Consider the following 25,163-nt stretch of genomic DNA (forward strand, 5'->3'; position numbering starts at 1 on the left):
TCTTTAGCAAACAGAGTTAAGGAAATTCCCAAAGCCTTTTATTCATACATATGGAGCAAGAGGGTAACTAGAGAAAGGGTTGGCCCACTCAAGGACAAAGTAGGGAAGATATGCGAAGAGTCAGAGAAAATGAATGAGATTCTTAATGAGTACTTTGCGTCGGTATTCACCGAGGAGAGGGACATGATGGATCTTGAGGTTAGGGATAGATGTTTGATTACTCCAGGTCAAGTTGGCATAAGGAGGGCAGATGCGTTGGGTATTCTAAAAGGCATTAGGGTGGACAAGTACCTAGGTCTGGATGGGATCTATCCCAGGTTGCTGAGGGAAGCGAGAGAGGAAATAGCTGGGACCTTAACAGATATCTTCGCAGCATCCTTGAGCATGGGTGAGGTCCTGGAGGGCTGGAGGATTGCTAATGTTGTTCCCTTGTTTAAGAAGGGTTGCAAACATAATCCAGGTAATTATAGACCGATGAGCCTGACGTCAGTGGTGGGGAAGCTGCTAGTGAATTTACTGAGTGATAGGATCTATTTACATTTGGAAGAAAATGGGCTTATTAGTGTTAGGCAGCATGGTTTTGTGGAGGGAAGGTCATGTCTTACCAACTTAATAGAATTCTTTGAGGAAGTGACAAAGTTGATAGATGAGGGAAGGGCTGTAGATGTCGTATAAATGGACTTCAGTAAGGTGTTTGATAAGGTTCCCCATGATAGGCTGGTGGAGAAAGTGAAGTCACATGCGGCCCAGGGTGTACTAGCTAGATGGATAGAGAACTGGCTGGGCAACAGGCGACAGAAAGCTGTAGTGGAAGGGAGTTTCTCGAAATAGTGAACTGTGACCAGTGGAGTTCCACAGGGATCCGTGTTGGGACCACAGTTGTTTGTGATATACATAAATGATCTGGAGGAAGGTACAGATGGTCTGATTAGCAATTTTGCAGATGACACTAAGATTGGTGGAGTAGCAGATAGTGAATGGGACTGTGGGAGACTGCAGCAGAATACAGATAGATTGGAGAGTTGGGAGGAGAAATGGCAGATGGAGTTCAATCCAGGCAAATGCGAGGCGATGCATTTTGGAAGATCCAATTCAAGAATGAACTGTACAGTAAATGGAAAAGCCTTGGGGAAAATTGATGCACAGAGAGATCTGGGTGTTCAGATCCATTGTACCCTGAAGGTGGCATCACAGGTCGATAGAGTGGCCAAGAAGGCATATGGCATGCTTTCCTTCATCGGACAGGGTATTGAGTACAAGAGTTGGCAAGTCGCGTTACAGCTTTATAGGACTTTGGTTCGACTACATTTGGAATATTGCATACAGTTCTGGTCACCACATTACCAAAAGGATGTGAATGCTTTGGAGAGGGTGCAGAGGAGGTTCACCAGGATGTTGCCTGGTATGGAGGGCGGTGGCTATGAAGAGAGGTTGAGTAGTTTAGGATTATTTACATTGGAAAGACAGAGGTTGACGGGGGACCTGATTGAGGTCTTCAAAATCATGAGAGGTATAGACAGGGTGGATAGCAAGAAGCTTTTTCCCAGAGTGAAGGACTCACTTACTCGGGGTCACGATTTCAAGGTGAGAGGGGACAAGTTTAAGGGAGATATGTGTGGAAAGTTCTTTACGCAGAAGGTGGTGGGTGCCTGGGATGCGTTGCCAGTGGAGGTGGTAGAGGCAGGCACGATAGCATCATTTAAGATGTATCTAGACAGATACATGAATGGGCAGGGAGCAGAGGGATACAGACCCTTGGAAAATAGACAACAGGTTTAGATGGAGGATCCGGATTGGTGCTGGCTTGGAGTCCCGAAGGACCTGTTTCTGTGCTGTAATTTTCTTCGTTCTTTGTTCTATGCACGCTTCAAGGCTGTAAACATCTCCTCTCTGGTAATTTGTATGCAGTCGAAAACATCCCATTTGTTTGCCTTATTTCCTTGGCATCCATGATTCTCTCCTCAGTAAACACTGAGGAGAAATATGCATTAAACATCTCCCTCATCTCCTGTGTCTCCACACATGGAGCACCGTAATGATCTTTAAGGGGGCCTATTCTCTCCCTCGCCACCTTCTTACTTTTAATACAACTACAAAACCTCTTGAGATTATCTTTAACCTTATTGGTCAGCTTCATCTCATACCTGCTTTTCGGTCATCTGATTTCCTTCTGAAGTGCACTCGTCCAATTTTTATAGACATCTAGGCATTCACTTGAGCCTGATAGCTTAAACACAATGTATGCCTTCTTTTTCCTGACCAAAGCTTCATTCATTTATTGTGCCATATCAGGGCAGAAAATCAGGCTATTCTCTTTGCACTCATGTATTTGAAGTTTTCTTATTGAGATAGAGATGTCAGACTCGATGTGAACCTCTATCCTCCACCCCACGATGAATGGGTTGTAGTCAGCCTTGGGCTTTTTTAAAATTTATTCACGGGATGAGGGTGTGACTGGCTAGGCAGCATTTATTGCCTATCCCTCATTGCCCAGAGGGCAGTTAAGAGTCAACCACATTGCTATGGGTCTGGAGTGACATGTAGACCAGACCAGGAAAGGATGACAGTTGCCTTCCGAAAGGGCATTAGTGAACCAGATCACTAACCACGACAGATCGACGCTAACCAGATCATGAACCACGACAATCAACAATGGATTCGTGTTTATCATTAGACTCTTAATTCCAAATATATTTGAATTTGAAATCCAACATCTGCCTTGGCGGGATTCAACCTGGATGCCCAGAACGTTAATCTGGGTCTCTGGATTAACAGTCCAACAACAATACCAGGAGGCCATTGCCTCGCCAGTTTTTGTGGTGCCAGGCTCGTAAACATTGCAATATGGGCAGTGTGTTCCCAGCATGCCACATAATAACCCGCGTCACTTTATAATGGCAGATAATGTGATGAAACCAAATGTCTGAATAGGTTGATTAAAGTAACTATCACCTATCACCATCCCACCTACCTTTCCCAGCCCCACCCCTCCTCTCTGTATTTATTTCAGAGCTCCAAACTCCCTTATCCATTTCCAAAGAAGGGAACCGACCTGAAACGTCAGCTTTCCTGCTCCTCTGAAGCTGCCTGGCCTGCTGTGTTCCTCCAACTCCACACTGTGTTATTGCTGACTCCAGCATCGGCCGTTCTTACTATCCCTGATTAAAGTAACTATGCTGTTTAAGAAACAGGACATTGTCTGGAGCTACAATCACTGAGATAAAGTGGGCCAATCATATGCAATTTATTTCAGCAAAGCATTCTTACTAAATTCTTTTAAAGATGTTACTTCAAGAGACTGGAACTAAGCTGAGCACAGCTTACTCCAGGATCTGTTTCATTGCAAGGCAGCATAATTAAAATTAGGCAAACATCATGGGTCCCTTATTGAGCCTACCTTGCCCTGTCCATTCTCACAGTAGCTGAAGCACTAGCTTCACTCCTCGCTCCCTTCTGGATGGTACGAATTGTTGGTATGAATTCCCCATCTGGCTGTCCTGCTATCCTTCTGACCATTTGTGCCCAACCCTCACTTCGGCTGGTGGCTTAACAGATCAAAGTTTAGACACTTTAATGCAGCATTCTTGCTGGCCAAGGAGCTTTAAAAACTGCAGCCTATGTCTTAAGAACTAGTTATGTTACTGTCCATAATATTTACCTCAACTACAAAGAGACACTTAGATACAATCTCGATGATTGGATATCAGAATGGCACAATACATGAGTAGAGCTCTATCATATGTATAAATGGGAGACAAACTCCAAGAATAATGTTTCAGAACAAAGCAATTAAATCAGACATAAGAGATAACAAGGTGAAGAGCTGGATGAACGCAGCAGGCCAAGCAGCATCACAGGAGCAGGAAAGCTGACGTTTCGGATCTGGACCCTTCTTTAGATAATCAGACATTTTGTGAAATCACTGTGCTCATATTTCACAGCCGTGAATTTGAATCCTTCCCAGGCTGATTACGTCTCGCCATGAGTATTAAATTAAATGAGCTTGGGTTGGTCTCTGTGCAATTGTTTTGACTCAGCCAATTATAGAAAACTTGCTGTAATTTGGTCCTGATTAGTATGACATTGACTTTGTCATTTGGAATGTGAACAAGGTATAGGGAGTGGAAATGTCACATGAGTGCTTACTGGAAGCTGAGATAGAAATAAAATACAACAACAATGGACAAGTAATTTTCTCTGCGTCTGTATTGCAATAATTGGTCTCCTTCTGTTCTGCAATAAAACTGATGGCAGAGTGTAGAGATTAGATATTTCTGTTTCCAAAAATTGACTTCAGCTTGTTGCATTGAATTCATTCAAAAGATTAACATAACAAAAACAGTGTACATATAGCATGTTCATGGGGGAGAACTTCTAGTCCATTGAAATCAGTCAGCCAAGCACAATACGTTGAGCATCATAAAATGCAAGTTGCATTCCGTGCAAATCAAGACTCTGCTACCTTTTGCACTGGGTTGAAAAAACTAGCCAGGACCAAATTTTAACCTATTAAAATGTTTTGTGAATTGCACTGACTTGCTGTTCTTTGAGGATTTTGTTTTAAAATTCAACACGAAGCCAAGCCATCAATTAAAATAGAATTTTCTGCCAAATTACTACTTTCTTAAAACAGTAACCAGTTTACATGAATGAAATGCGTAAGTGGATCCAGCATTGTCATTTCCAATTTTTGTTTTAAATAGTGGTCCAGGCAAAATTGTTTAAAATACTTACAACTGAATCTCAAAAGTATTAATAAAACTGGATTAGATTACCAATCCATCAAAGACTTACTTGATTGCAGTGTAAAAAATATAAGTACACATCTTGCCTGATAGCATTGGTTCACACGCTTTTCATAGATTTGAACGGAATCTGCAGTGTCAGGGTTTAGGCCTGACTGTGTGATATGCTAATGGAAGATTGTATATCATCAGCATTAATTAATGCAATGTCATATGATCTTGCTCTCTCTTTCAGCAGCATGTTGAGATGAAATGCTGATGAGATGTTTCTAAAATAAAGTTCATCTTTTCCTTAATCAGAACATACCATAAATGTTCTTTATCAGAATGAAACAGAAAACATTGTAAAAACTTTGGCTGTAACTTCCTGTCAACAAAACTAGTGAAATTATCCCAGTGTCTTTTGATCTGCATTTTCCCTTCATATTAAATATCTGTACCATGTGAAGACTGCATTTTTAAAAAATTATACCTCATTTTTGAGTGTGGACTGAAATTGGATAAGTACTATTTTAGAAATCAAGGATTGTTGAAGGAAGGAATTGCTGCATTTCAGAAAAGCAAATCATTGAAACTATTGTATGCCCCATTTACACTGTTGCTTTGTTAGACGAGGCTGTTTGTCGATGATCTGTCACCAGGGGTTCTACACATAGAGAGATTTAGTTGGGAACAGGTTGCTGATTAGACAAGGACACCAGCCTGGCAGCAAATATTGAATTGGCTCCTCTGTAATTGAACAGCTTGAGAGTGTCCATGATATTGGTGGGGGACCAGCATTCTGACAGGCAGGTTTGCCACTGCAACTCAGGTGTGTTTAAACTAAGTAATGGGGGGGAGGGGCCAAACTGGAAATTTAAGAATCAAGTTAAAGGGAAAGTGAGAATAAGAGAAGTTAAGAAAGACGACAGAATCAACAGAGCAGAAAACTCAAGAAGGGATCGTACAGTATGGCCAAGTGAAATAGGGGTTGATAGGAAGGGTGAAGGAAGAAACAAACTGAAAATATTATACATGAGTGCACGAAGCATAAGAAATAAGGGTGATGAGCTTGAGGTTCAGTTGGAAGTTGGCAAGTATGATGTTGTGGGGATTACTGGGACTTGGCTTCAAGTGGACAAGGCCTGGGAATTGAATATTCAAGGCTATACGTGCTATCGAAAGCACAGACTGGTGGGCAGAGGGGGTGGGGTGGCCTTGTTGGTGAGGAATGATATTCAGTCCCTTGCGAGGGGGGACATGGAGTCAGGAGATGTAGAGTCAGTATGGATAGAGCTGAGAAATTCTAAGGGTAGAAGGACCCTAATGGGAGTTATCTACAGGCCCCCAAACAGTAGTCAGGAGGTAGGGTGCAAGTTGAATCGAGAGTTGAAATTGGCCTGTCACAAAGGTATCACTATAGTTGTTATGGAGATTTCAACATGCGGGTAGACTGGGAGAATCAGGATGGTACTGGAACCCAAGAAAAGGAGTTTGTGGAGTGCCTCCGAGATGGATTCTTAGAACAGCGTATACTGGATCCTACCAGGGAAGAGGCAATTCTGGATCTGGTGTTGTGCAATGAACTGGATTTGATCAGGGACCTCAAAGTAAAGGAGCCATTAGGAGGTAGTGACCATAATATGATAAGTTTTAATCTGCAGTTTGAGAGGGAGAAGGGAGAATCGGAAGTGTCAGTATTGCAGTTGAACAAAGGGAACTATGGAGCTATGAGGGAGGAGCTGCCCAATTTTCAGTGGTTCAATACCCTAGCAGGGATGGCAGTGGAACAACAATAGCAGGTATTTCTGGATATAGTGCAGAAGGTGCAGGATCAGTTCATTCCAAAGAGGAAGAGAGATCCTAAGGGGAGGCGGGGCCGGCCGTGGCTGACGAGGGAAGTTAAGGACTGTATAAAGATAAAAGAGAAGTATAACATAGCAAAGATGAGTGGGAAGCCGGAGGACTGGGAAGCTTTTAAAGAGCAACAGCGGATAACTAAAAAGGCAATACACAGAGAAAAAATGAGCTATGAAGGAAAACTGGCCAAAGATATAAAGGAGGATAGTAAAAGCTTTTTTAGGTATGTGAAAAGAAAAAAAATGGTTAAGACTAAAATTGGGCCCTTGAAGTCAGAAACGGGTGAATTTATTATGGGGAACAAGGAAATGGCAGAAAAGTTGAATAGGTGCTTTGGATCTGTCTTCACTAGGGAAGACACAAGCAATATCCCAGATGCAATAGTGGCTGAAGGACCGAGGGTAATGAATGAACTGAAGGGTATTTATATTAGGCAGGAAATGATGTTGAATAGACTGTTAGGACTGAAGGCTGATAAGTCCCCGGGACCTGATGGTCTGCATCCCAGGGTGCTTAAGGAGGTGGCTCTAGAAATTGTGGATGTGTTGGTAATTATTTTCCAATGTTCTATAGATTCAGGATCAGTTCCTGCAGATTGGAGGGTGGCAAATGTTGTCCCATTTTTCAAGAAAGGAGGGTGAGAGAAAACAGGAAATTATAGACCGGTTAGCCTGATGTCAGTGGTGGGAAAGATGCTGGAGTCAATTATAAAAGATGAAATTACGACTCATTTGGATAGCAGTAACAGAATAGGTCAGAGTCAGTATGGATTTACGAAGGGGAAATCGTGCTTGACTAATCTTCTGGAATTTTTTGAGGATGTATCTATGAAGATGGATAAGGGAGAACCAGTGGATGTAGTGTTCCTGGACTTTCAGAAAGCCTTTGATTAAGTCCCGCTTAGGAGATTGGTGAACAAAATTAGGGCACATGGTATTAGGGGCAAAATACTGAGTTGAATTGAAAATTGGCTGGCTGACAGGAAGCAAAGAGTAGTGATAAACAGGTCCCTTTCCGAATGGCAGGCAGTGACCAGTGGGGTACCACAAGGTTCGGTGCTGGGACCGCAGCTGTTTACTATATATCTTAATGATATAGATGAAGGCATTAAAAGTAATATTAGCAAATTTGCCGATGACACAAAGTTGGGTGGCAGTGTGAAATGTGAGGAGGATGTTATGAGAATACAGGGTGACTTGAACAGGCTAGCTGAGTGGACGGATGCATGGCAGATACAGTTTAATTTGGATAAATGTGCAGTTATCCACTTTGCTGGCAAGAACAGGAAGGCAGATTACTATCTCAATGGAGTTAGGTAAAGGGGAAGTACAATGAGATCTAGGTGTTCTTGTACATCAGTCAATGAAAGCAAGCATGCAGGTACGGCAGGCAGTGAAGAAAGCTAATAGCATGCTGGCCTTCATAACAAGAGGAATTGAGCATCGAAGCAAAGAGGTCCTTCTGCAGCTGTACAGGGCCCTGGTGAGACTGCACCTGGAGTACTGTGTGCGGTCTCCAAGCTTGAGGAAGGACATTCTTGCTATTGAGGGAGTGCAGCGTTAGTTCACGAGGTCAATTCCCGGAATGGCGGGACGATCATATGTTGAAAGATTGGAGTGACTGGGCTTGTATACACTTGAGTTTAGAAGGATGAGAGGGGATCTGATTGAGGCGTATAAGATTATTAAGGGATTGGACACTCTGGAGGCAGGAAGCATGTTTCCGCTGATGAGTGAGTCCAGGACCAGAGGACACAGTTTAAAAATAAGGGGTAGGCCATTTAGAACAGAGTTGAGGAAAAACTTCTACACCCAGAGAGTGGTGGATATATGGAATGCTCTGCCCCAGAAGGCAGCGAAGGCCAACTCTCTCTATACTTTCAAGAAAGAGATAGATAGAGCTCTTAAAGATAGTGGAATCAAGGGTGATGGGGATAAGGCAGGAACAAGATACTGATTGTGGATGATCAGCCATGATCATAATGAATGGTTGTGCTGGCTCGAAGGGCCGAATGGCCTACTCCAGCACCTATTGTCTATTGGCAGAAGCATTTGTGTCAATGCAAGGAGCTGATGGCGTATCCTTCTCTCCAGGGAAACATCTAAAACCTGAAGAAAGCTAGTTTATTTTCCCCCATAGTTACTATAAGCCATGGCCTTAACTGGTAACCAATCACCTTTATTAGTACCTTCCACCTGTCCTTTCTGCATAGAGTGAAAAGAGACTGATGACAGAAAATCCTCACAGCCAGAGGATCATCTCAGTGAACCCTGAGGACTGGTGTCATTGAATTGTGTACTCAGTTTCTTTCCCTCCATCCATAGTACCAATTATTTGGCTGTCTGTATCTGTTTGCAGGTACCTGTATGTGTCTGTGGGGAGGCATTGTCGTAAGAAAGGTTAGAGTTTTAATAAATAAAGTTATACATCAACATTGTCGATTGTACATTTTTTTTTAACCTAAGGTTAGAATATTTTACTGTAATAAACAGTTCTTTTTAAGCACAGAAACCTGGTCAGTGTTTTTCCTAACAAGTATTTATTTGACAGGTAAATGGGACGTTTCATATTTTGATAAAGTATTGAACTTATCTGATGATTATTGAAATAGCACAGCAAAGATTTCCAGTGCACTACCCCAATGAGGCTGACCAGCTACATTATGTTCTTCATATTTCTCTTATTTTTAACAAATATTCTCCTTTGGCTTCAAACACCATTGCAACATAGATCTCTTATTGAGGTGACTGACTATGAAGCTTAAGGCTGCATTTAATAAACAAAATGGTTTTCTTCTGCCATCATAACTAAAGCAGCTCTAAATATTGTAAGGAATATAGAGAGGCAGGACCTTCTCTGAGATACTTGTGGAAGCTAAGTGAACGCCACAAGTATTCTCTTGAGCCATCATAATTTATTAGTTTCAGAAGTTTCTTGGCACTCAATTGCGCAGATAACAATTTAAGTCCATCCCTGCAATTAGACTGAAGTGTTATCTGAAATTGCCAGTTGTATTTTATAGCAGTTAGATTTTCAACAATGAAATGTATTTATGCAAAGAGAAATTACGTTAGTGTTCATTTATGCCACCAACAGAGTAAAAAATAGTATTAGCATCAACCATTTTGAGAACAAAAGATCTTTAAAATAACAGTAATTGATTAAGCCAGTTTTTGCTTTGTTTATTCATTTTTGGATTAAAATTATTTCAAGTCTTAAAATATTCCACAAAAAATAACTGACATGGCATTCAAAGCAAGCTAAGGCTAATAAAAAGTAATACTAAGTGTCAGGGCAGAAAAATCAGGTTATTATCTTTGCGTGACAACAAAATGTGAGGCTGGATGAACACAGCAGGCCAAGCAGCATCTCAGGAGCACAAAAGCTGACGTTTCGGGCCTAGACCCTTCATCAGAGAGGGGGATGGGGTGAGGGTTCTGGAATAAATAGGGAGAGAGGGGGAGGCGGACCGAAGATGGAGAGAAAAGAAGAGTACTCTCTCCACCTATCTTCTTTTCTCTCCATCTTCGGTCCGCCCCCCCCCTCTCTCCCTACTTATTCCAGAACCCTCAACCCATCCCCCTCTCTGATGAAGGGTCTAGGCCCGAAACGTCAGCTTTTGTGCTCCTGAGATGCTGCTTGGCCTGCTGTGTTCATCCAGCCTCACATTTTGTTGTCTTGGATTCTCCAGCATCTGCAGTTCCCATTATCTCTGATATTATCTTTGCGTTATTGTTTTCAAAACTGCCTGATTCAACAAGAGACATCAGCCTCTGTATTAACTTCAATTGTGATGAGTGGTAAAGGGTCAGCTTGGGGAATATTTTAGGGACCCCAGTAGGGAGTAACTGTTAAAACTGAAATATGGGAAGTATGTCTGTAATATACCACACCAATGGACTGCCGTGACTTTGCAACGGTGGATAATATGCTATCTGAGTCTCCTGCACTGATATCAACTCTTTGCAACTGCATGGATTTGCCAAGGATAAGGGAACACTAATGAAAGGTGACAGGAAATGTGATTTCACAGGATAAGTGATTTGTTTTTTCTCGCACTCTTTCTTGGCCCGCAAGAAAGTCTTCTGCCTACTGCATTCTACCATTGCAGTCTCTCTTTTTCTCCTTAACTTATTTTCGAGCATTCCCACTCTACTTTCTAAGCTGCAATTACATGGAATCATTGATTAGGTTCCTCAGCTGCAATATCCTGCCCTAGCTTTCCTTCCTAGATTCCAGCATGGATCAGATCCAATACATGTCAATAAGGTCCGGCCAGTAAGATTATTAGAAGCTTCATCTCCCCAGCCATGTTGGATTACAGTTGGCCAGAAGTGTCTGTGTTGTACAGGATATGAGCAATATTGGAGATGATGAGTTTTGTAAAGCTGGACTATTATTGCCTTCCAACAATTGCATTAAAAATTGTTATTGATGCTGATTGTAGGTTATAAAGTTCTGAAGATGTTAATGTTCTTGTTACATTGAACTCCATCCTTTTTGATGTCACCATAATCCTGGGTTGAGATAGTGAGTTCAACATGAGCCTTTGGAGGTGGTAAATGTATTGTGTGCACTCCTACAGGTCCTAAAATTTATTCTTGATGGTGTTGCAGCTGCACTCGTTGCTATCCTGCAATACACTATTTTGTGAACGATGAGCAATGCCTTTTTTGTAAAGAATCCATGGTGGTGTATCTGCTACTACTGGTCATTAGATAGTAGAGACAAAGAATAGACAAAGTAGGGTTGGTGGCAACAAACCACTTCAAACAACCCATTGCCCAAACCACAGATTGGAATAGGCAATGGAGACCATGAGGTACCAGTAGTGAGTATCGGGATAATGGCACAGTGGTTGCTCCAACTTTGGGTAGGACAACATCATGTTGACTGCAGAATGTGTTTCAAGTGGGTTATAGTTATGAGGATTAGATTGGATAACGTTGGATTGTTTTCACTGTAAGAATGGAGACTGAGTGGGACCTGATAGAAGCTTACAAAATTATGAAAGGCATGGATAGGGTGGACAGTCAGAGGCTTTTTCCCAGGGTGGAGAGGTCAACTGCAAGTGGGTACAGGTTCTAGGTCAGCGGGGGAAAGTTTCGGGGACAAGTGTGGAGAGTATTTTTCACACAGGCGGTGTTGGGTGACCTGAATGCACCACCACTGGAGGTGGTAAAAGTAGGCACGTTTGCAAATAGGCATATGAGCGGGAGGCGAACAGAGAAATAGAAACTACATATGGACAATAAGTAGTGTCCAAACAGGAATTAGGAATTAGTGCAAGCTCATTGGGCAGAAGGGCCTGTTCATGTGCTCTATTGTTTTGTATATTATATTGCTTGTTACTTATAGTGTATAGTTAGTTATGCTAGTAATCTCAAATAATTTGCAGAGAATATCTCATTGTTTAGTGTTAAGGATGAAGGTCTGGTGAAAGTTTCAATGTAAGGTCCATTACAAAACTCTCCATAATCCTCTATAGTGTGATTATAAACATCTGCAATTGAAGAGTTTGGGGATTTATAAACAAAACATTTGGCATAAGCCAGAATTGACCAGAATATTTTGGACATATTTACAGCTCTGAAAAGAAGATTTCTCACAACATCATTAAAATCAAGTGCTCCATCTAGACATTTTCTCTAAGGACCCTAAATTTAATGACCAGGTAGTATCTTTGATGGCAAGAAATGCTTCTAAATTGAGAGGGGCTCACATAGAAACCCATAAAATTCTAACAGTACATAATCAATTAGATGTACAAAGAATGAGTCGAATAGTGGGTTTTCTAGAACCAGGGTAATAGTTTAATGATAAGACATAAACCTTTTTAGAATGGGATGTTGCTGAACAAAGAGACCTTGAAGTGCAGATTCATTAGTTCCTTGAAAGTGGAGTCACAGGTAGATAATATAGTGCAGAAGGTGCCTGATATGCTTGCCTTTGTTGGTCAGTGAACTGAGTACAGGAGTTTGGAGGTCATGTTGTGGCTATACATGACATTGGTTCGGCCACTTTTGACGTACTGCATGCAATTCTGGTCTCCCTTCTATAGGAAGGATGTTGTGAAACTAGAAAGGAGTCAGAAAAGATTTACACAAATGTTACCCAGGCTATTTTCCCTGGGGCATTGGAGGCTGAGAGACGATCTTATAGAGGTTTATAAAATCATGAGGGGCATGGAAAGGGTTAAGTAGAAAGGTCTTTTCCCCAAGGTTGGGGAGTCCAAAACTAAAGACTGGTATGTTTAAAGTGAGAGGGGAGGTGGTGGAGGCTGGTCTGATTACCCCATTTTAAAGGCACCTGGATGGGTACATGAATTGGAAGGGTGGAAGGGATGTGGGCAAAGTGCATGCAAATGGGATTAGATTTATATAGGATATCTGGTCGGCATGTAAAAGTTGGACAAAATTGCTGTTTATGTCTATGTCTCTAGGAGGAGAAATTTCTTCACCTGAGGGTGGTGAACCTGTGGAATTTACTACCACAGAAAGCGGTTGAGGCCAAGATGTTGTGTTTCCAAGAGTCATAGAATCAGTACAATGTAGAAGCAGACCATTTGGCCCATTGAGTGCACACCAACTGTCTCAAGAGCATCCCACCCGTACGCACCTCTCCCTACCCTATCCCTGTAACCCTACATTCCCCATGGCTAATTCACCCAGCCCTGTCCATCACTGGACACAATGGGCAATATAGCCTGTCCACATCTTTGGACTAAGGGAGGAAACAGAAGTACCTAGAGGAAACCCACACAGGCACACAGGAATGTGCAAACCTGACACAGACGATCACCCAGTAGAATAGGATCCAGATTCCTGCCACTGAGAGGCAGCAGTGCTAACCACTGAGGCACTGTGCCACTCATAAAGAAGGAGGTAGATATAGCAGCTAAAAGGGTCAAGGGATATGTGGGATTGGGTATTGAGCTCGATGATCAGCCATGATCATGTTGCATGGAGGTGCAGGCTTGAGGGTTTGAATGGCCCATTCCTGCTCCCACCTTCTTTGTAAAATGTTACAGATTCTCCTCTCCAGCCTCCTTTTTTTTTTAGTAAAGCCAAGAACTATGAATGCTGAAAATCTGAAACAAAAACTAATATTGGTAAAGAAACTCAGCAGGTCAGGCAGCAACTGTGGAGAGAAAGTAGAGTTAATATTTTGAGTCTTCAGGATGCTAAGTTTCTCCTGCAATTTCTGTTTTTGCTCCTGTTTTTAAGCTTTGGTGTAATCTGAGGATAACCAACATCACTTCAGTTGCGAAATGATCAAATGTACTTCAAATGATAGGTTAGTTAAGATTCCCATGTTGAGTGTATAGCTATAATAGGAGTTATGTCCCACATTGCTGAAGATGCCATTGATTAACAAAGGCAACCTGATTCTGTAGTAGATGCGTACCTATTACACACGCCAATCAAGAGATTTGAATTCATTGTCTGCACTGATGCAATAGCAACAAATAAAAGGTTGTTCAAATAATGTGTTTAGATCACAGTCTAATATAAATTTAATTTCTCCATAAGGTGAAATGTTTTAATTAACTGGTGATAGGAAGCATAACCAAATGTTATAGGAATCAAAACAGGCTGTAAAGTTCACAGAAAATGAGGCCGAGTACTTGAATAATTTATTCTATTTTATTACTGTGATAATTGAAGTCTTGCAGCTACTTAGAGATAACAATGTTTTTCTTTAATATCAGTTCCAAGCTACAGTGAATGAAGGATTTACTGGAATTATAGTGAATCTTACTGTAGAAGACAATGATGACCCAGCTACTGGAGCTTGGAGAGCTGTCTACACCATTATCAATGGAAACCCTGACATGAACTTCAAAATTGAGACGAATCTGAAGAACAATGATGGAATGTTATTTGTTGACAAAGTAAGTTTTCCTGCATGGTGCTCAATCTTCAGTGAACAAAAGACCACTGATTTCTTTGCAAATAGATGTTAACTTGAATTGCAGTGTTACTCGAGACACACAAAGCAAGTCACAGCCGTATGTTAAGGATGTTTTAAATACTTTATTACTCATTTCTGTTTTCTTCATCCATCATACTTGCTATTTGAAATTACTTTCCATCAGGTCGAGCACGCGAGTGTATTTACGTGTATCCATAGATTGCTGGTATTCTCACCCAATTGCTAATATATTGGGGAAACTTGACTGTATATAAGTTATAGGCTAGTATGCTGTCATCTCAATATAAACTAGTTCTAGAGCATAGAATCTCTTCAAGCTCCAAAGGCTGCATTTCTTTATTTACCCAATTGCTCATTGATAGAACACTCCAATGTCCCGAAGGCAAATGTTCACTTCCCACAGTTTTCAAACTTATTGACAAGTAAGATGGGACAAAGACATCTTTTTTCCACAAGTCCAATTGCACATTTGCTGACGTGATTTCTCTGCTGGTTTCTGGCTGCATCTTTTGATTCATCTGCTGAATATGTGCCCTGTTGCATTTAAATAAATTGCAGAGGCAGCAGGGAAGGAAACATGAGAAGATGTCTCAAAACTCCAGAACATTTATGCTCTCTCAACACCTTTGAAGATTACTGCCATCATTAAGAAGATAGATAGCTCTGAGTATTTTCATTACTGAACAAACAAGAAAAGATTGAAACCTTGCTTAGAAGGCCGGGTCTGCAATTTTATACTTATACGGCATTGAAGTTCCAATTATTTTTTTAAAATAGTTAGAGAGTCTTTGTGGAAATCCTTGAAGAATGCCAAGTGTAGTGACTGTAATGAGGTCGGCCAAGTTGACTTCATATAATATCAGTTCCCTGATTGAAGTTGTTAACCTGGTCCAATCAGGGAGCCCTGGCTGATAGATATAAACAGGAGTATCAGAGGTTCTGTTCACTCTGAGAACTGGCTCTGAGGAAGCTGGATCAATGTCAAGGAATCCCCACGTGTAAATGAAGAGTGACTTGATGATAGAATACTGGCATCAGTGGAGTTATTTTGTCATGTGTTTAGCATGATTGAATAATGAATTTCTCTCTGGTTTCCTGTGCTTTGAGTCGGAGGATTATGAGGATCTGGATCTAAAAGGAAGAAAACTTGGATATCATAGTGACATGCGAGTGGGAAACATCTAACCTGCTTTCTGGACCATTATATCTGTGAGAATGAGGTTTTTTTTAAAAACAGCATTTTATGAGGTCTAGGCCCGAAACGTCAGCTTTTGTGCTCCTGAGATGCTGCTTGGCCTGCTGTGTTCATCCAGCCTCACATTTTATTATCTTGGAATCTCCAGCATCTGCAGTTCCCATTATCTCTGATTTTATGAGGAAGGTTTGTTTTCCCCTGGAATCTTGACAGAGATGTGTCAGATATTGAAACATGGTTTTCAAAATGTTTCTCCTGAGGCACTGCCTTGACCATGACACTAATGATGATGTCAGCATTTACATTGTTATAAATCAAGATTCCTTCCAAGCGTACCCTGTTGATGCACGTCACATTGTGCTGATTATGACTCCACAATCAGCCGCCGAGTTCCCCACATCAAGACAATGACTTCTACTTTTAAAGTACTTCATAGGGTACAACCCTCTTTGGGATGTCCTGACGTTGTGAGTGGTGCTGTATAAATGTAAAGCCTCAGCAAGGGAAAAGATTTTTTTCACTGAATGTTCAGGTAATCTGGAATGCTAACAACTTGCCGATGTGTTTCACTGCACGCTACCTGTAAATTAGCCGTGGTTTGTTTACTCTCAGGTAAGTTATACACCTGCAATGCTCAGCCAGAGTAATATGACTGAATGCTTAATGGAAACACGCAGTACCAACATCAAGAAGTAATGGAGATTTTTCATTGTCTGAAGACAGACTTTTGGGAGTTACTATCGTTGTGGAGCTCACTGGAATTTTCAAGTTCAATTTCCATTCCGCACAGATCAAGAAAACGTTGCAGTAGAGCAGAGGTTTTCAGAATTAGAGTGGCTTTGTATATCAGCTGATACAAAGGAATTGAGGCTTCCAATTAGAAAAGATGAGGAGTTAGTGGTGCTAGACAGCAATCCTGTGATCATGAGGAAGATTCACAGGAGGCCACCATAATGCCAGCTTCCATGTGTCTTAAGATAAACAATCTCTACCAGCCTGTTCCAGTAAAAAAATGTATTCTGTGTCTGAATAACAGTGCTTTGTGATCGTCTTTAAATCATCCAGCTGATTTTAAAGTACCACCCTTGACTCAATAGCAGCACACTCTTCTGAGTCAAATCATTGTTCCAAGACCACTGCACAAACTATGGCACTTGGTTGATCTTTCAGTGCAGTAGTGAGGGAGTTAGTCAGATATAGAGGCATCTTTCAGCTATAAAACCAAGCTGTCTCTGAGCACAAAGGATCCCCCAGGATATTGAAGACTAGGGAAATTCTTACAATGTTCTAATTAATATTTACCCGTCACCAATCATCATGAAATAGATAACATGGCCATTTTTCTCTCTCTGTACTGACTGTGGGCCAATATTGTGCATAAATGGGCTGCCACATCTCATTATTACAACTATGGCTATGCTTAAAAGTACTTTGGCACATCCTTGAAGTGAAAGAGTTATTTCAAGTATTTTTTGCATTCTTTATCTAACGTGTTTTGAATTTTTACAGAAAATGATGACAATAACAACAAAAGAAGGAAAATCAGAGGATATGTTGCAATATATCAAATTCTGAGAATGCAGCATGTATCTTACCAGTTACTTCAGAATCTTGCACTGCTGTAGCTATCTTATGTCTGTATCTGCTCATATCTAAGGTTGTTTTTGCTCATAACCTTAAAATCCTTCTCTAAAATAGTGCTGCTGAATGCCTGGAGACTGAAGTTTTTGGCTGAATTGAACCCATGGACACCTGAAGATTTATGCAATACTTAGCCCAGCGCAGCTGACAGGCTTTAAGCAGCAGATTTCAGTGCATCTGAAGCATTGCCTACTAGACATGAATTGTTATGTCACCTCTCTGAAGAAGCTGAATTGATGTAATTGCATTGTCACTGCCATGAGAATTGGCAATATTTATCCTCACTCAATGCAGCCCTCTACTGTTTGGTAACAAGCTCAGTTGGATTGAAGATCTATATGAACACCCAATGTACAGTCTCAATTAAGTCCTGTAAGTCGCAAGCTGCAGTGTTTTTCAAGCTATTGTGTTACTTCAAAAGGGACAATAGCTCTTAAAGCATCTTCATGAAGTCTTTGACCTGCATGGATTATCACACTTTTTGGGGCGTTTCTCACATTATGTTATTTATCAGAGATGGGGGCTATGTACAATTACTGGGACTATCGTTACGGCATAAAAGGAGATTTTCCCTACTGCCTGGAAATGAAATTTTATTGAAATGAGTACTACTCAATCTTCAAGGAGCTCATGGCTGTAATTACTGGCACAAAGTTCACAATTTCCTTTTGCTTAGATGGCACTACATATTGAGGAAGAAGTTAAGATCACAGTTGAAATTAGTTTTACACATTGGCCAGATTAGTAGGACAAGACGGTGACCCTGGTATTTTGCCACAACTGCATCAAAGAATTAAACTGGAAGCACCATAACTGAAGAGATGGTTCTTTCCTTATCATTCTGACCCAAGTCTTTTACTGGGTCAAATTTTCACTCACCAAACCAGCCAATTATGAATATCTAGGCTGGTCCTTGAACAATAAAGGTGCCATGATGGATTGGGTGAAGCAGATGGAGGATGTGGTCCCTCTGGTGGAGTGCATTGCTACCTCGAGTCACCGTTCTGTAAGCATTCAGCATCTGTGAGAGACAATACATGTTCATTTCAGAAAATATTCTCCTGAGTCACAAATCAAAAACAATAAAAGAGAAGGAAAACCCATGGTTCGGAAAGGGCTGTGCTTTACCTTTAACCTGAACCTAACAGTTCGCTCAATGTTTCCATTTTATACCAGCTATGATTGTGGCTGCCCATGATTTGTAGGGATTCCTCCTTGCATTTACTAAAGGCCCTGACGGTAACTATTCTTACAACTTTGACATTCTTTTCTTCTAGCTGTCTTTAAAATATAACAAAAATGCAATAGCGTTACAGACCAATCAGCAATACCTTAACATTTGTCCGCCTGCAGACTTTTATAAATATCCTCTCAGATACAATCAAGTGTTTTTAATTTTCAGATAAGTATTCAGGAAATGTGTTATACAAAAAGTACAGTGGTCGCTGGAAAAGTATATGAATGACCATTTCAGGCAGGATTCCGATGTAACACTCATTCCTTGAGTCAAAACTCAAGGAATGCAAGGTAAACCTGCAAATAGCAGGTTTAACTTGCATTCTGGGACTTGAGGACCAAAATCAAGACTAATGCACCAATGTATTATTAAGGGAGAATGGCATAGTTGGAGGTGCTGTCTTTTGCACACAACATTAAATCAAGAGCCAGTTTGCTCTCCCAAATGGGTGAAGAAGATCCCATGACACTATTTTGAAGAAAAACAACAGTGTTATCCTTCAGGTCCCGGCCAATATTTATCCCTCAATTCGCATTACCAGAAGAAGATTACATGGTCATGTAGCTGTTTATGGAAGTTTCCAGTGTTAAAATTGGATATTGCAACAGCAACTAAAATACAAAAGGGGTTTGTAGGCTAGAAAAGCACTTTGACATATCCATGATAATGGGAACTGCAGATGCTGGAGAATCCAAGATACTAAAATGTGAGGCTGGATGAACACAGCAGGCCCAGCAGCATCTTAGAAGCACAAAAGCTGACGTTTCGGGCCTAGACCCTTCATCAGAGAGGGGGATGGGGTGAGGGTTCTGGAATAAATAGGGAGAGAGGGGGAGGTGGACCGAAGATGGAGAGAAAAGAAGATAGGTGGAGAAGATAGTATAGGTGGGGAGGTAGGGAGGGGATAGGTCAGTCCAGGGAAGACGGACAGGTCAAGGAGGTTGGATGAGGTTAGTAGGTAGGAGATGGAGGTGCGGCTTGGGGTGGGAGGAAGGGATGGGTGAGAGGAAGAACAGGTTAGGGAGGCAGAGACAGGTTGGACTGGTTTTGGGATGCATTGGGTGGAGGGGAAGAGCTGGGCTGGTTGTGTGGTGCAGTGGAGGGAGGGGACGAACTGGGCTGGTTTTGGGATGCGGTGGGGGAAGGGGAGATTTTGAAGCTGGTGAAGTCCACATTGATACCATTGGGCGCAGGTTTCCCAAGCGGAATGTGAGTTGCTGTTCCTGCAACCTTCGGGTGGCATCATTGTGGCACTGCAGGAGGCCCATGATGGACATGTCATTTAAAGAATGGGAGGGGGAGTGGAAATGGTTCACGACTGGGAGGTGCAGTTGTTTGTTGCGAACCGAGTGGAAGTGCTCTGCAAAGCGGTCCCCAAGCCTCCGCTTGGTTTCCCCAATGTAGAGAAAGCCACACTGGGTACAGTGGATGCAGTATACCACATTGGCAGATGTGCAGGTGAACCTCTGCTTAATGTGGAAGGTCATCTTTGGGCCTGGGATAGGGGTGAGGGAGGAGGTGTGGGGGCAAGTGTAGCAGTTCCTGCGGTTGCAGGGGAAGGTGCCGGGTGTGGTGGCGTTGGAGGGCAGTGTGGAGCGAACAAGGGAGTCACGGAGAGAGTGATCTCTCCGGAAAGCAGACAAGGGAGGGGATGGAAAAATGTCTTGGGTGGTGGGGTCGGATTGTAGATGGCAGAAGTGTCGGAGGATGATGCGTTGTATCCGGAGGTTGGTGGTGTGGTGTGTGAGAATGAGGGGGATCCTCTTTGGGCGGTTGTGGCAGGGGCGGGGTGTGAGGGATGTGTTGCGGGAAATGTGGGAGACGCGATCAAGGGCGTTCTCGACCACTGTGGGGGGAAAGTTGCGGTCCTTGAAGAACTTGGACATCTGGGATGTGCGGGAGTGGAATGCCTGCGGACCGCTTTGCAGAACACCTCCACTCGGTTCGCAATAAACAACTGCACCTCCCAGTCGCAAACCATTTCCACTCCCCCTCCCATTCTTTAGATGACATGTCCATCATGGGCCTCCTGCAGTGCCACAATGATGCCACCTGAAGGTTGCAGGAACAGCAACTCATATTCCGCTTGGGAACCCTGCAGCCCAATGGTATCAATGTGGACTTCACCAGCTTCAAAATCTCCCCTTCCCCCACCGCATCCCAAAACCAGCCCAGTTCGTCCCCTCCCCCCACTGCACCACACAACCAGCCCAGATCTTCCCCTCCCCCCACTGCATCCCAAAACCAGTCCAACCTGTCTCTGCCTCCCTAACCTGTTCTTCCTCTCACCCATCCCTTCCTCCCACCCCAAGCCGCACCTCCATCTCCTACCTACTAACCTCATCCCACCTCCTTGACCTCTCCGTCTTCCCTGGACTGACCTATCCCCTCCCTACCTCCCCACCTATACTCTCCTCTCCACCTATCTTCTTTTCTCTCCATCTTCAGTCCGCCTCCCCCTCTCTCCCTATTTATTCCAGAACCCTCTCCCCATCCCCCTCTCTGATGAAGGGTCCAGGCCCGAAATGTCAGCTTTTGTGCTCCTGAGATGCTGCTGGGCCTGCTGTGTTCATCCAGCCTCACATTTTATTATCTTGACATTTCCATGGTTGTGGAAGGTGTAATAAAAATGCAAGTCTCATTTTTCTTTGTGGTGCTCTTCTCCTGTGTCTTTTTGTTTAATCCTACCTCCAGGATATTCTTTCTCTTTCCCCCTGCTGAATTCTCTGCTGTCATTTGAACCTACTTTATTCCACTCCCTGAATTGGAAATACAGCGAGAAGAAGGGTTTTCTCTGTGATGTTGACCTATATGTTCAAAAAACACCTTCCAACCAAATCACAGTCATCAGCAGAGGGATAGACTGGTGATAAAAACAGTAGTATTTAGAAATGAATATATTGGTCATATTAGAGCTGCATTTCAAAGTATACAAGTCACTCAGCATGTATCATTCTTAAGTTTCACTGCTTTTTTCCTTTTGGGAATATAAGCAGTTGGAAGACCTGACACTTTTCTTTTCAATGATCAAATTCAAAATTCTTATCTCAGTGCCACAGAAAACATAAGGACTCCCAGTTGAATGACTGCCCGTCATGAATTAACTGACGTTAGCCATAGTACTCAGGCAGGAGCAATTTTACAAGTGGCCTGACTGCCAATGAATTCAGTAAAATCAGCCCTTTACTCAACATTCATTTACTCCTGCAAAAAGTGCAAGGAGGTGAAAATTGGGTGAGAAATGTATCGGGTTTGCCTCCATATTCCAGAAAGTTGCCAATATTAACAATCAAAATGCTGACATAAATTGTTAAGTTCCCATAGGGACTCTATCGCAGTGTGGGAGTCCATGCCTCGTGGAAAAGAAGGGGAGAAGAGAAAGACAACATTGAGTGGACTATTATTATATTCCACAAAGTAGTATTGAAATGATTTTCATTTCTTGGAGATCAAAATGTTCAACGATAAAAATTGATTCAAGCAAATGAGCAGTTACGTTTTAAATATTGACCTACTACTCCTGGAGATTAATTATAAATCAATAAAGCTATTTCAAGAAATTGCTTTGCATCTGTAATTGAGAATTTTTTTCTGAATTCTTTAACAATGCAAGTAACTACAACATTTTGAAAAAATGTATTTCATTTCAGCCTTTGGATTATGAAAGATCTGCATTTCACACACTGCTGATTAAGGTGGAAAATGAAGATCCAATCATGCCTGAGATTAGTTATGGTTCCAGTTCCACCACCACCGTGCAAGTCACAGTTCTTGATGTCAATGAGCCGCCTGTTTTCAATCCGGACCCAACAGTCATAGTCAAACCGGAGAACATCCCAATAGGCAGTGTTGTTGTGACATTGAATGCCACTGACCAAGATATCCTTCAGAAGCAGACAATTAAGTAAGTGTTCTATAGAATACACAAGAACTTTTTATGCTGTAAATTTAAAGACCAGGAGCAAATGCAGAGCTATGCAAGCTGGTGAAATAATGCCACAGTCGTCATTGCATTTCAGGACACTAGTTCAAATCTCTGCTAGTGGAATTTAAATTCAATTTGTTGATAAATCTAAAATTGAAAGCTGGTCTCAGTAATGCTGAGTGTGAAATTCTGATTAACTGTCATGGAAAAACCCATCTGGTTCTTAAATGCTCTTTATGGAAGGCAATCTGTTGTCCTTACTTAGTCCAACGTGCATGTAACTTCTGACCCATAGCAATGTGGTTGACCCTTTACTGCCCTTTTCCAAGCCACTCAGTTCAAAGGTAATTACGGAAGGGTAATAAATGCTGATTTTGCCTGCGGTGCCCACATTCTGTGAAAAAAAAATTAAAAATGATGAGCTAATGCTGTTGATTTGGCTTGAGGAAGTTAAAAGTTAGGTTCGGAAATGAATGGCACCATAACATGTTGATTGCTGTTCTTCATGGAGCCATAGCCCAGATACTCAGTATAGGTTCAAGAACAGAACAGATACTGAGAAATCTGTGGCTTGCTTACCTGGCTCTTTGTCTGCTGCAGAACACAAACGCTCGGCTGTAAGTGAAAAGTTAATGCAATAAATTAAATATATTTTAATTTTCCTAATTAAATTGATTTTACAGAACAACAGAACCATCTGTTAAAACAATTGTTTTTAGCTGACAAAAAAAAATCAAAAATCGAAATTAAGCGATGGATTGAAAACACTGTGAAGTCAAGACAGTTGTAAATTTGAGAACACATCAGGAATGAAAGACTTTCCCTTTTAATGTCTGGGAGGTGTAATTTATTAAGTGAGATCTCACAATTCCCTTTTAGTGCACTGGGAAATATGTTTTACAGGAGATAATTGTCTCTTAAGCATTATGTTCTAAAGAATTTGTCTCATTAGCCGTTTTATGGTTTTATATGTTAGGTTCTTTTGGCTGAGTAAATGTGTCCTAGTGCCTCACAACTTCTGTGGCGTTGTGTCAGCTTTTAAAGAACACATACCTCAAAGATTGTCAGTATGCTTTTAGCTAAGAGTTCAGAAATTCATTAGTCTGTTGAATCAGCTAAACCCCAGGGAAAACATTGCTTGACTGACAACTCCAGCTCTCTGAGTAATTGTCAATGTTTATTTACACAAGAATAGAGAGATAAAAGTGCTTGTAGATTCTGCTATTGATACTTGAGTTTTGTTTTCAAAATGATTGATGTAGTGTGGGCTTTTAGCAAATCCAGAATGTAATACTTGTTGGTTATGGTTGATCCTAAATAGAAATAAAGATTGAGTTCATTGGAAGGTTATCAATAGGCCATTCAAATGTCAGTGAACAACTGTCAGCAATCAGTTTTAGTTAGTGACAAAGTCAGGAGCAGAGGAAGTGTCTTCACACAGCTAAACCTAAGGGCACTTTATCAGCTCAATGGAGCTGAAAGGAAGCTATGTGGTAAAGAAGCTGGGAGTTAAGTGCAGCTGAGATCAGGGGTCAAAGACATCCACAAGCATAATTCACTTGTTTCAGTTCAGGACAATGGAGTTCAGAGACACCCAGGGAAGTGCCAATCCTACTATTCATAAGTGTTTAACTGATCAGTGGAACTAGCTTGTAGCCTGGTGAATTCAGTGGATCCACAGTCTGAGGAGGAAAGATAGACAGCTGGATGGTAAACAATTGCCGGGGCATTCTCTTTTAGTGCCCTGTTGCTTGAAAACTGTAATTAAGCCAATTAAGGACCAGGAACACCTCCAGGCTGAATAGGATTTGCTGTTCAGGAAGTTGCAAGGCTAAATCTTTAAGAGTGAAGAGTTGGATTCACTTATGAATGATACATATTTTTTGAAATTTAGTGACCTAAAACAGTCACTATCATCTGGATGTGTTGATAAGAAATCAGCAGGATCTGTTATTTGATGTGCTTTTTGGGGCTTTCACATGAACATAGGAAAAAGAGGCCATTTGGCCCATCAAACCTGCTATTCCATTCTAGATCATAGCTGATACCTCCTCAATGCCAGTTTCCTGCACAACCTTCACACCACTTGATGCAATGAGTCTCCAAAAAGCTTATCAATTTCTATCTTAAATGAGTTCAATGATTGAATTGCTACAGCTTACTGTAGGGAAATATTTACAATGAGGCAGTGTGTAAACATTCTTCTTTACCTCCATGGTAAGCCCGTTATTCTGAAATTCTATCACCTGTTTCTAGGGTCATCAGCCAGGGGAGAAATTCTATCTGCACCCTATCAGTCTGCAAGAATTTTATAACTCTAAATGAAGTCAATTCACATTCTTGGAATCTCTACAGGTCCTGACTCCATTTGCTGTATCTGTCCTCATAAAACAATCCCCTGCTATTGCAGGAGTTAATCTGGTGAAAATCCTGTGAACTCCCTCTATGGCAAGTGTATCTTGACTGATTGATTGATTGATTGTCATGTGTACTGAAGTACAGTGAAAGCTTTGTTTACAAACAGTGCAGGCAGGCTATAGCAAGCAAGGATGTACAGATCAGGCGTTGTAAAAAGACTTAGACGGAGGTATAAAATAACATTATTAGTCATTTTCACAGAATTTAAATTTTAAAGAGTAGAATGGT

At 41.6% G+C, this 25,163-nt stretch overlaps 1 protein-coding gene across 1 annotated transcript in view; it reads left to right on the forward strand.

Moving 5' to 3' along the window:
• Positions 1–25,163, forward strand: part of cdh13 (cadherin 13, H-cadherin (heart)) — a 1,035,536-nt gene that overhangs the window by 904,827 nt on the left and 105,546 nt on the right. The window contains exons 9-10 of the mRNA XM_059651748.1: positions 14,296–14,478; positions 22,243–22,496. Coding sequence (XP_059507731.1) covers positions 14,296–14,478; positions 22,243–22,496 — 437 coding nt within the window. The remainder of the gene's footprint in view (positions 1–14,295; positions 14,479–22,242; positions 22,497–25,163) is intronic.

This window comes from Stegostoma tigrinum, chromosome 16 (genome assembly GCF_030684315.1).
Source record: "Stegostoma tigrinum isolate sSteTig4 chromosome 16, sSteTig4.hap1, whole genome shotgun sequence".
NCBI lineage: Eukaryota > Metazoa > Chordata > Chondrichthyes > Orectolobiformes > Stegostomatidae > Stegostoma > Stegostoma tigrinum.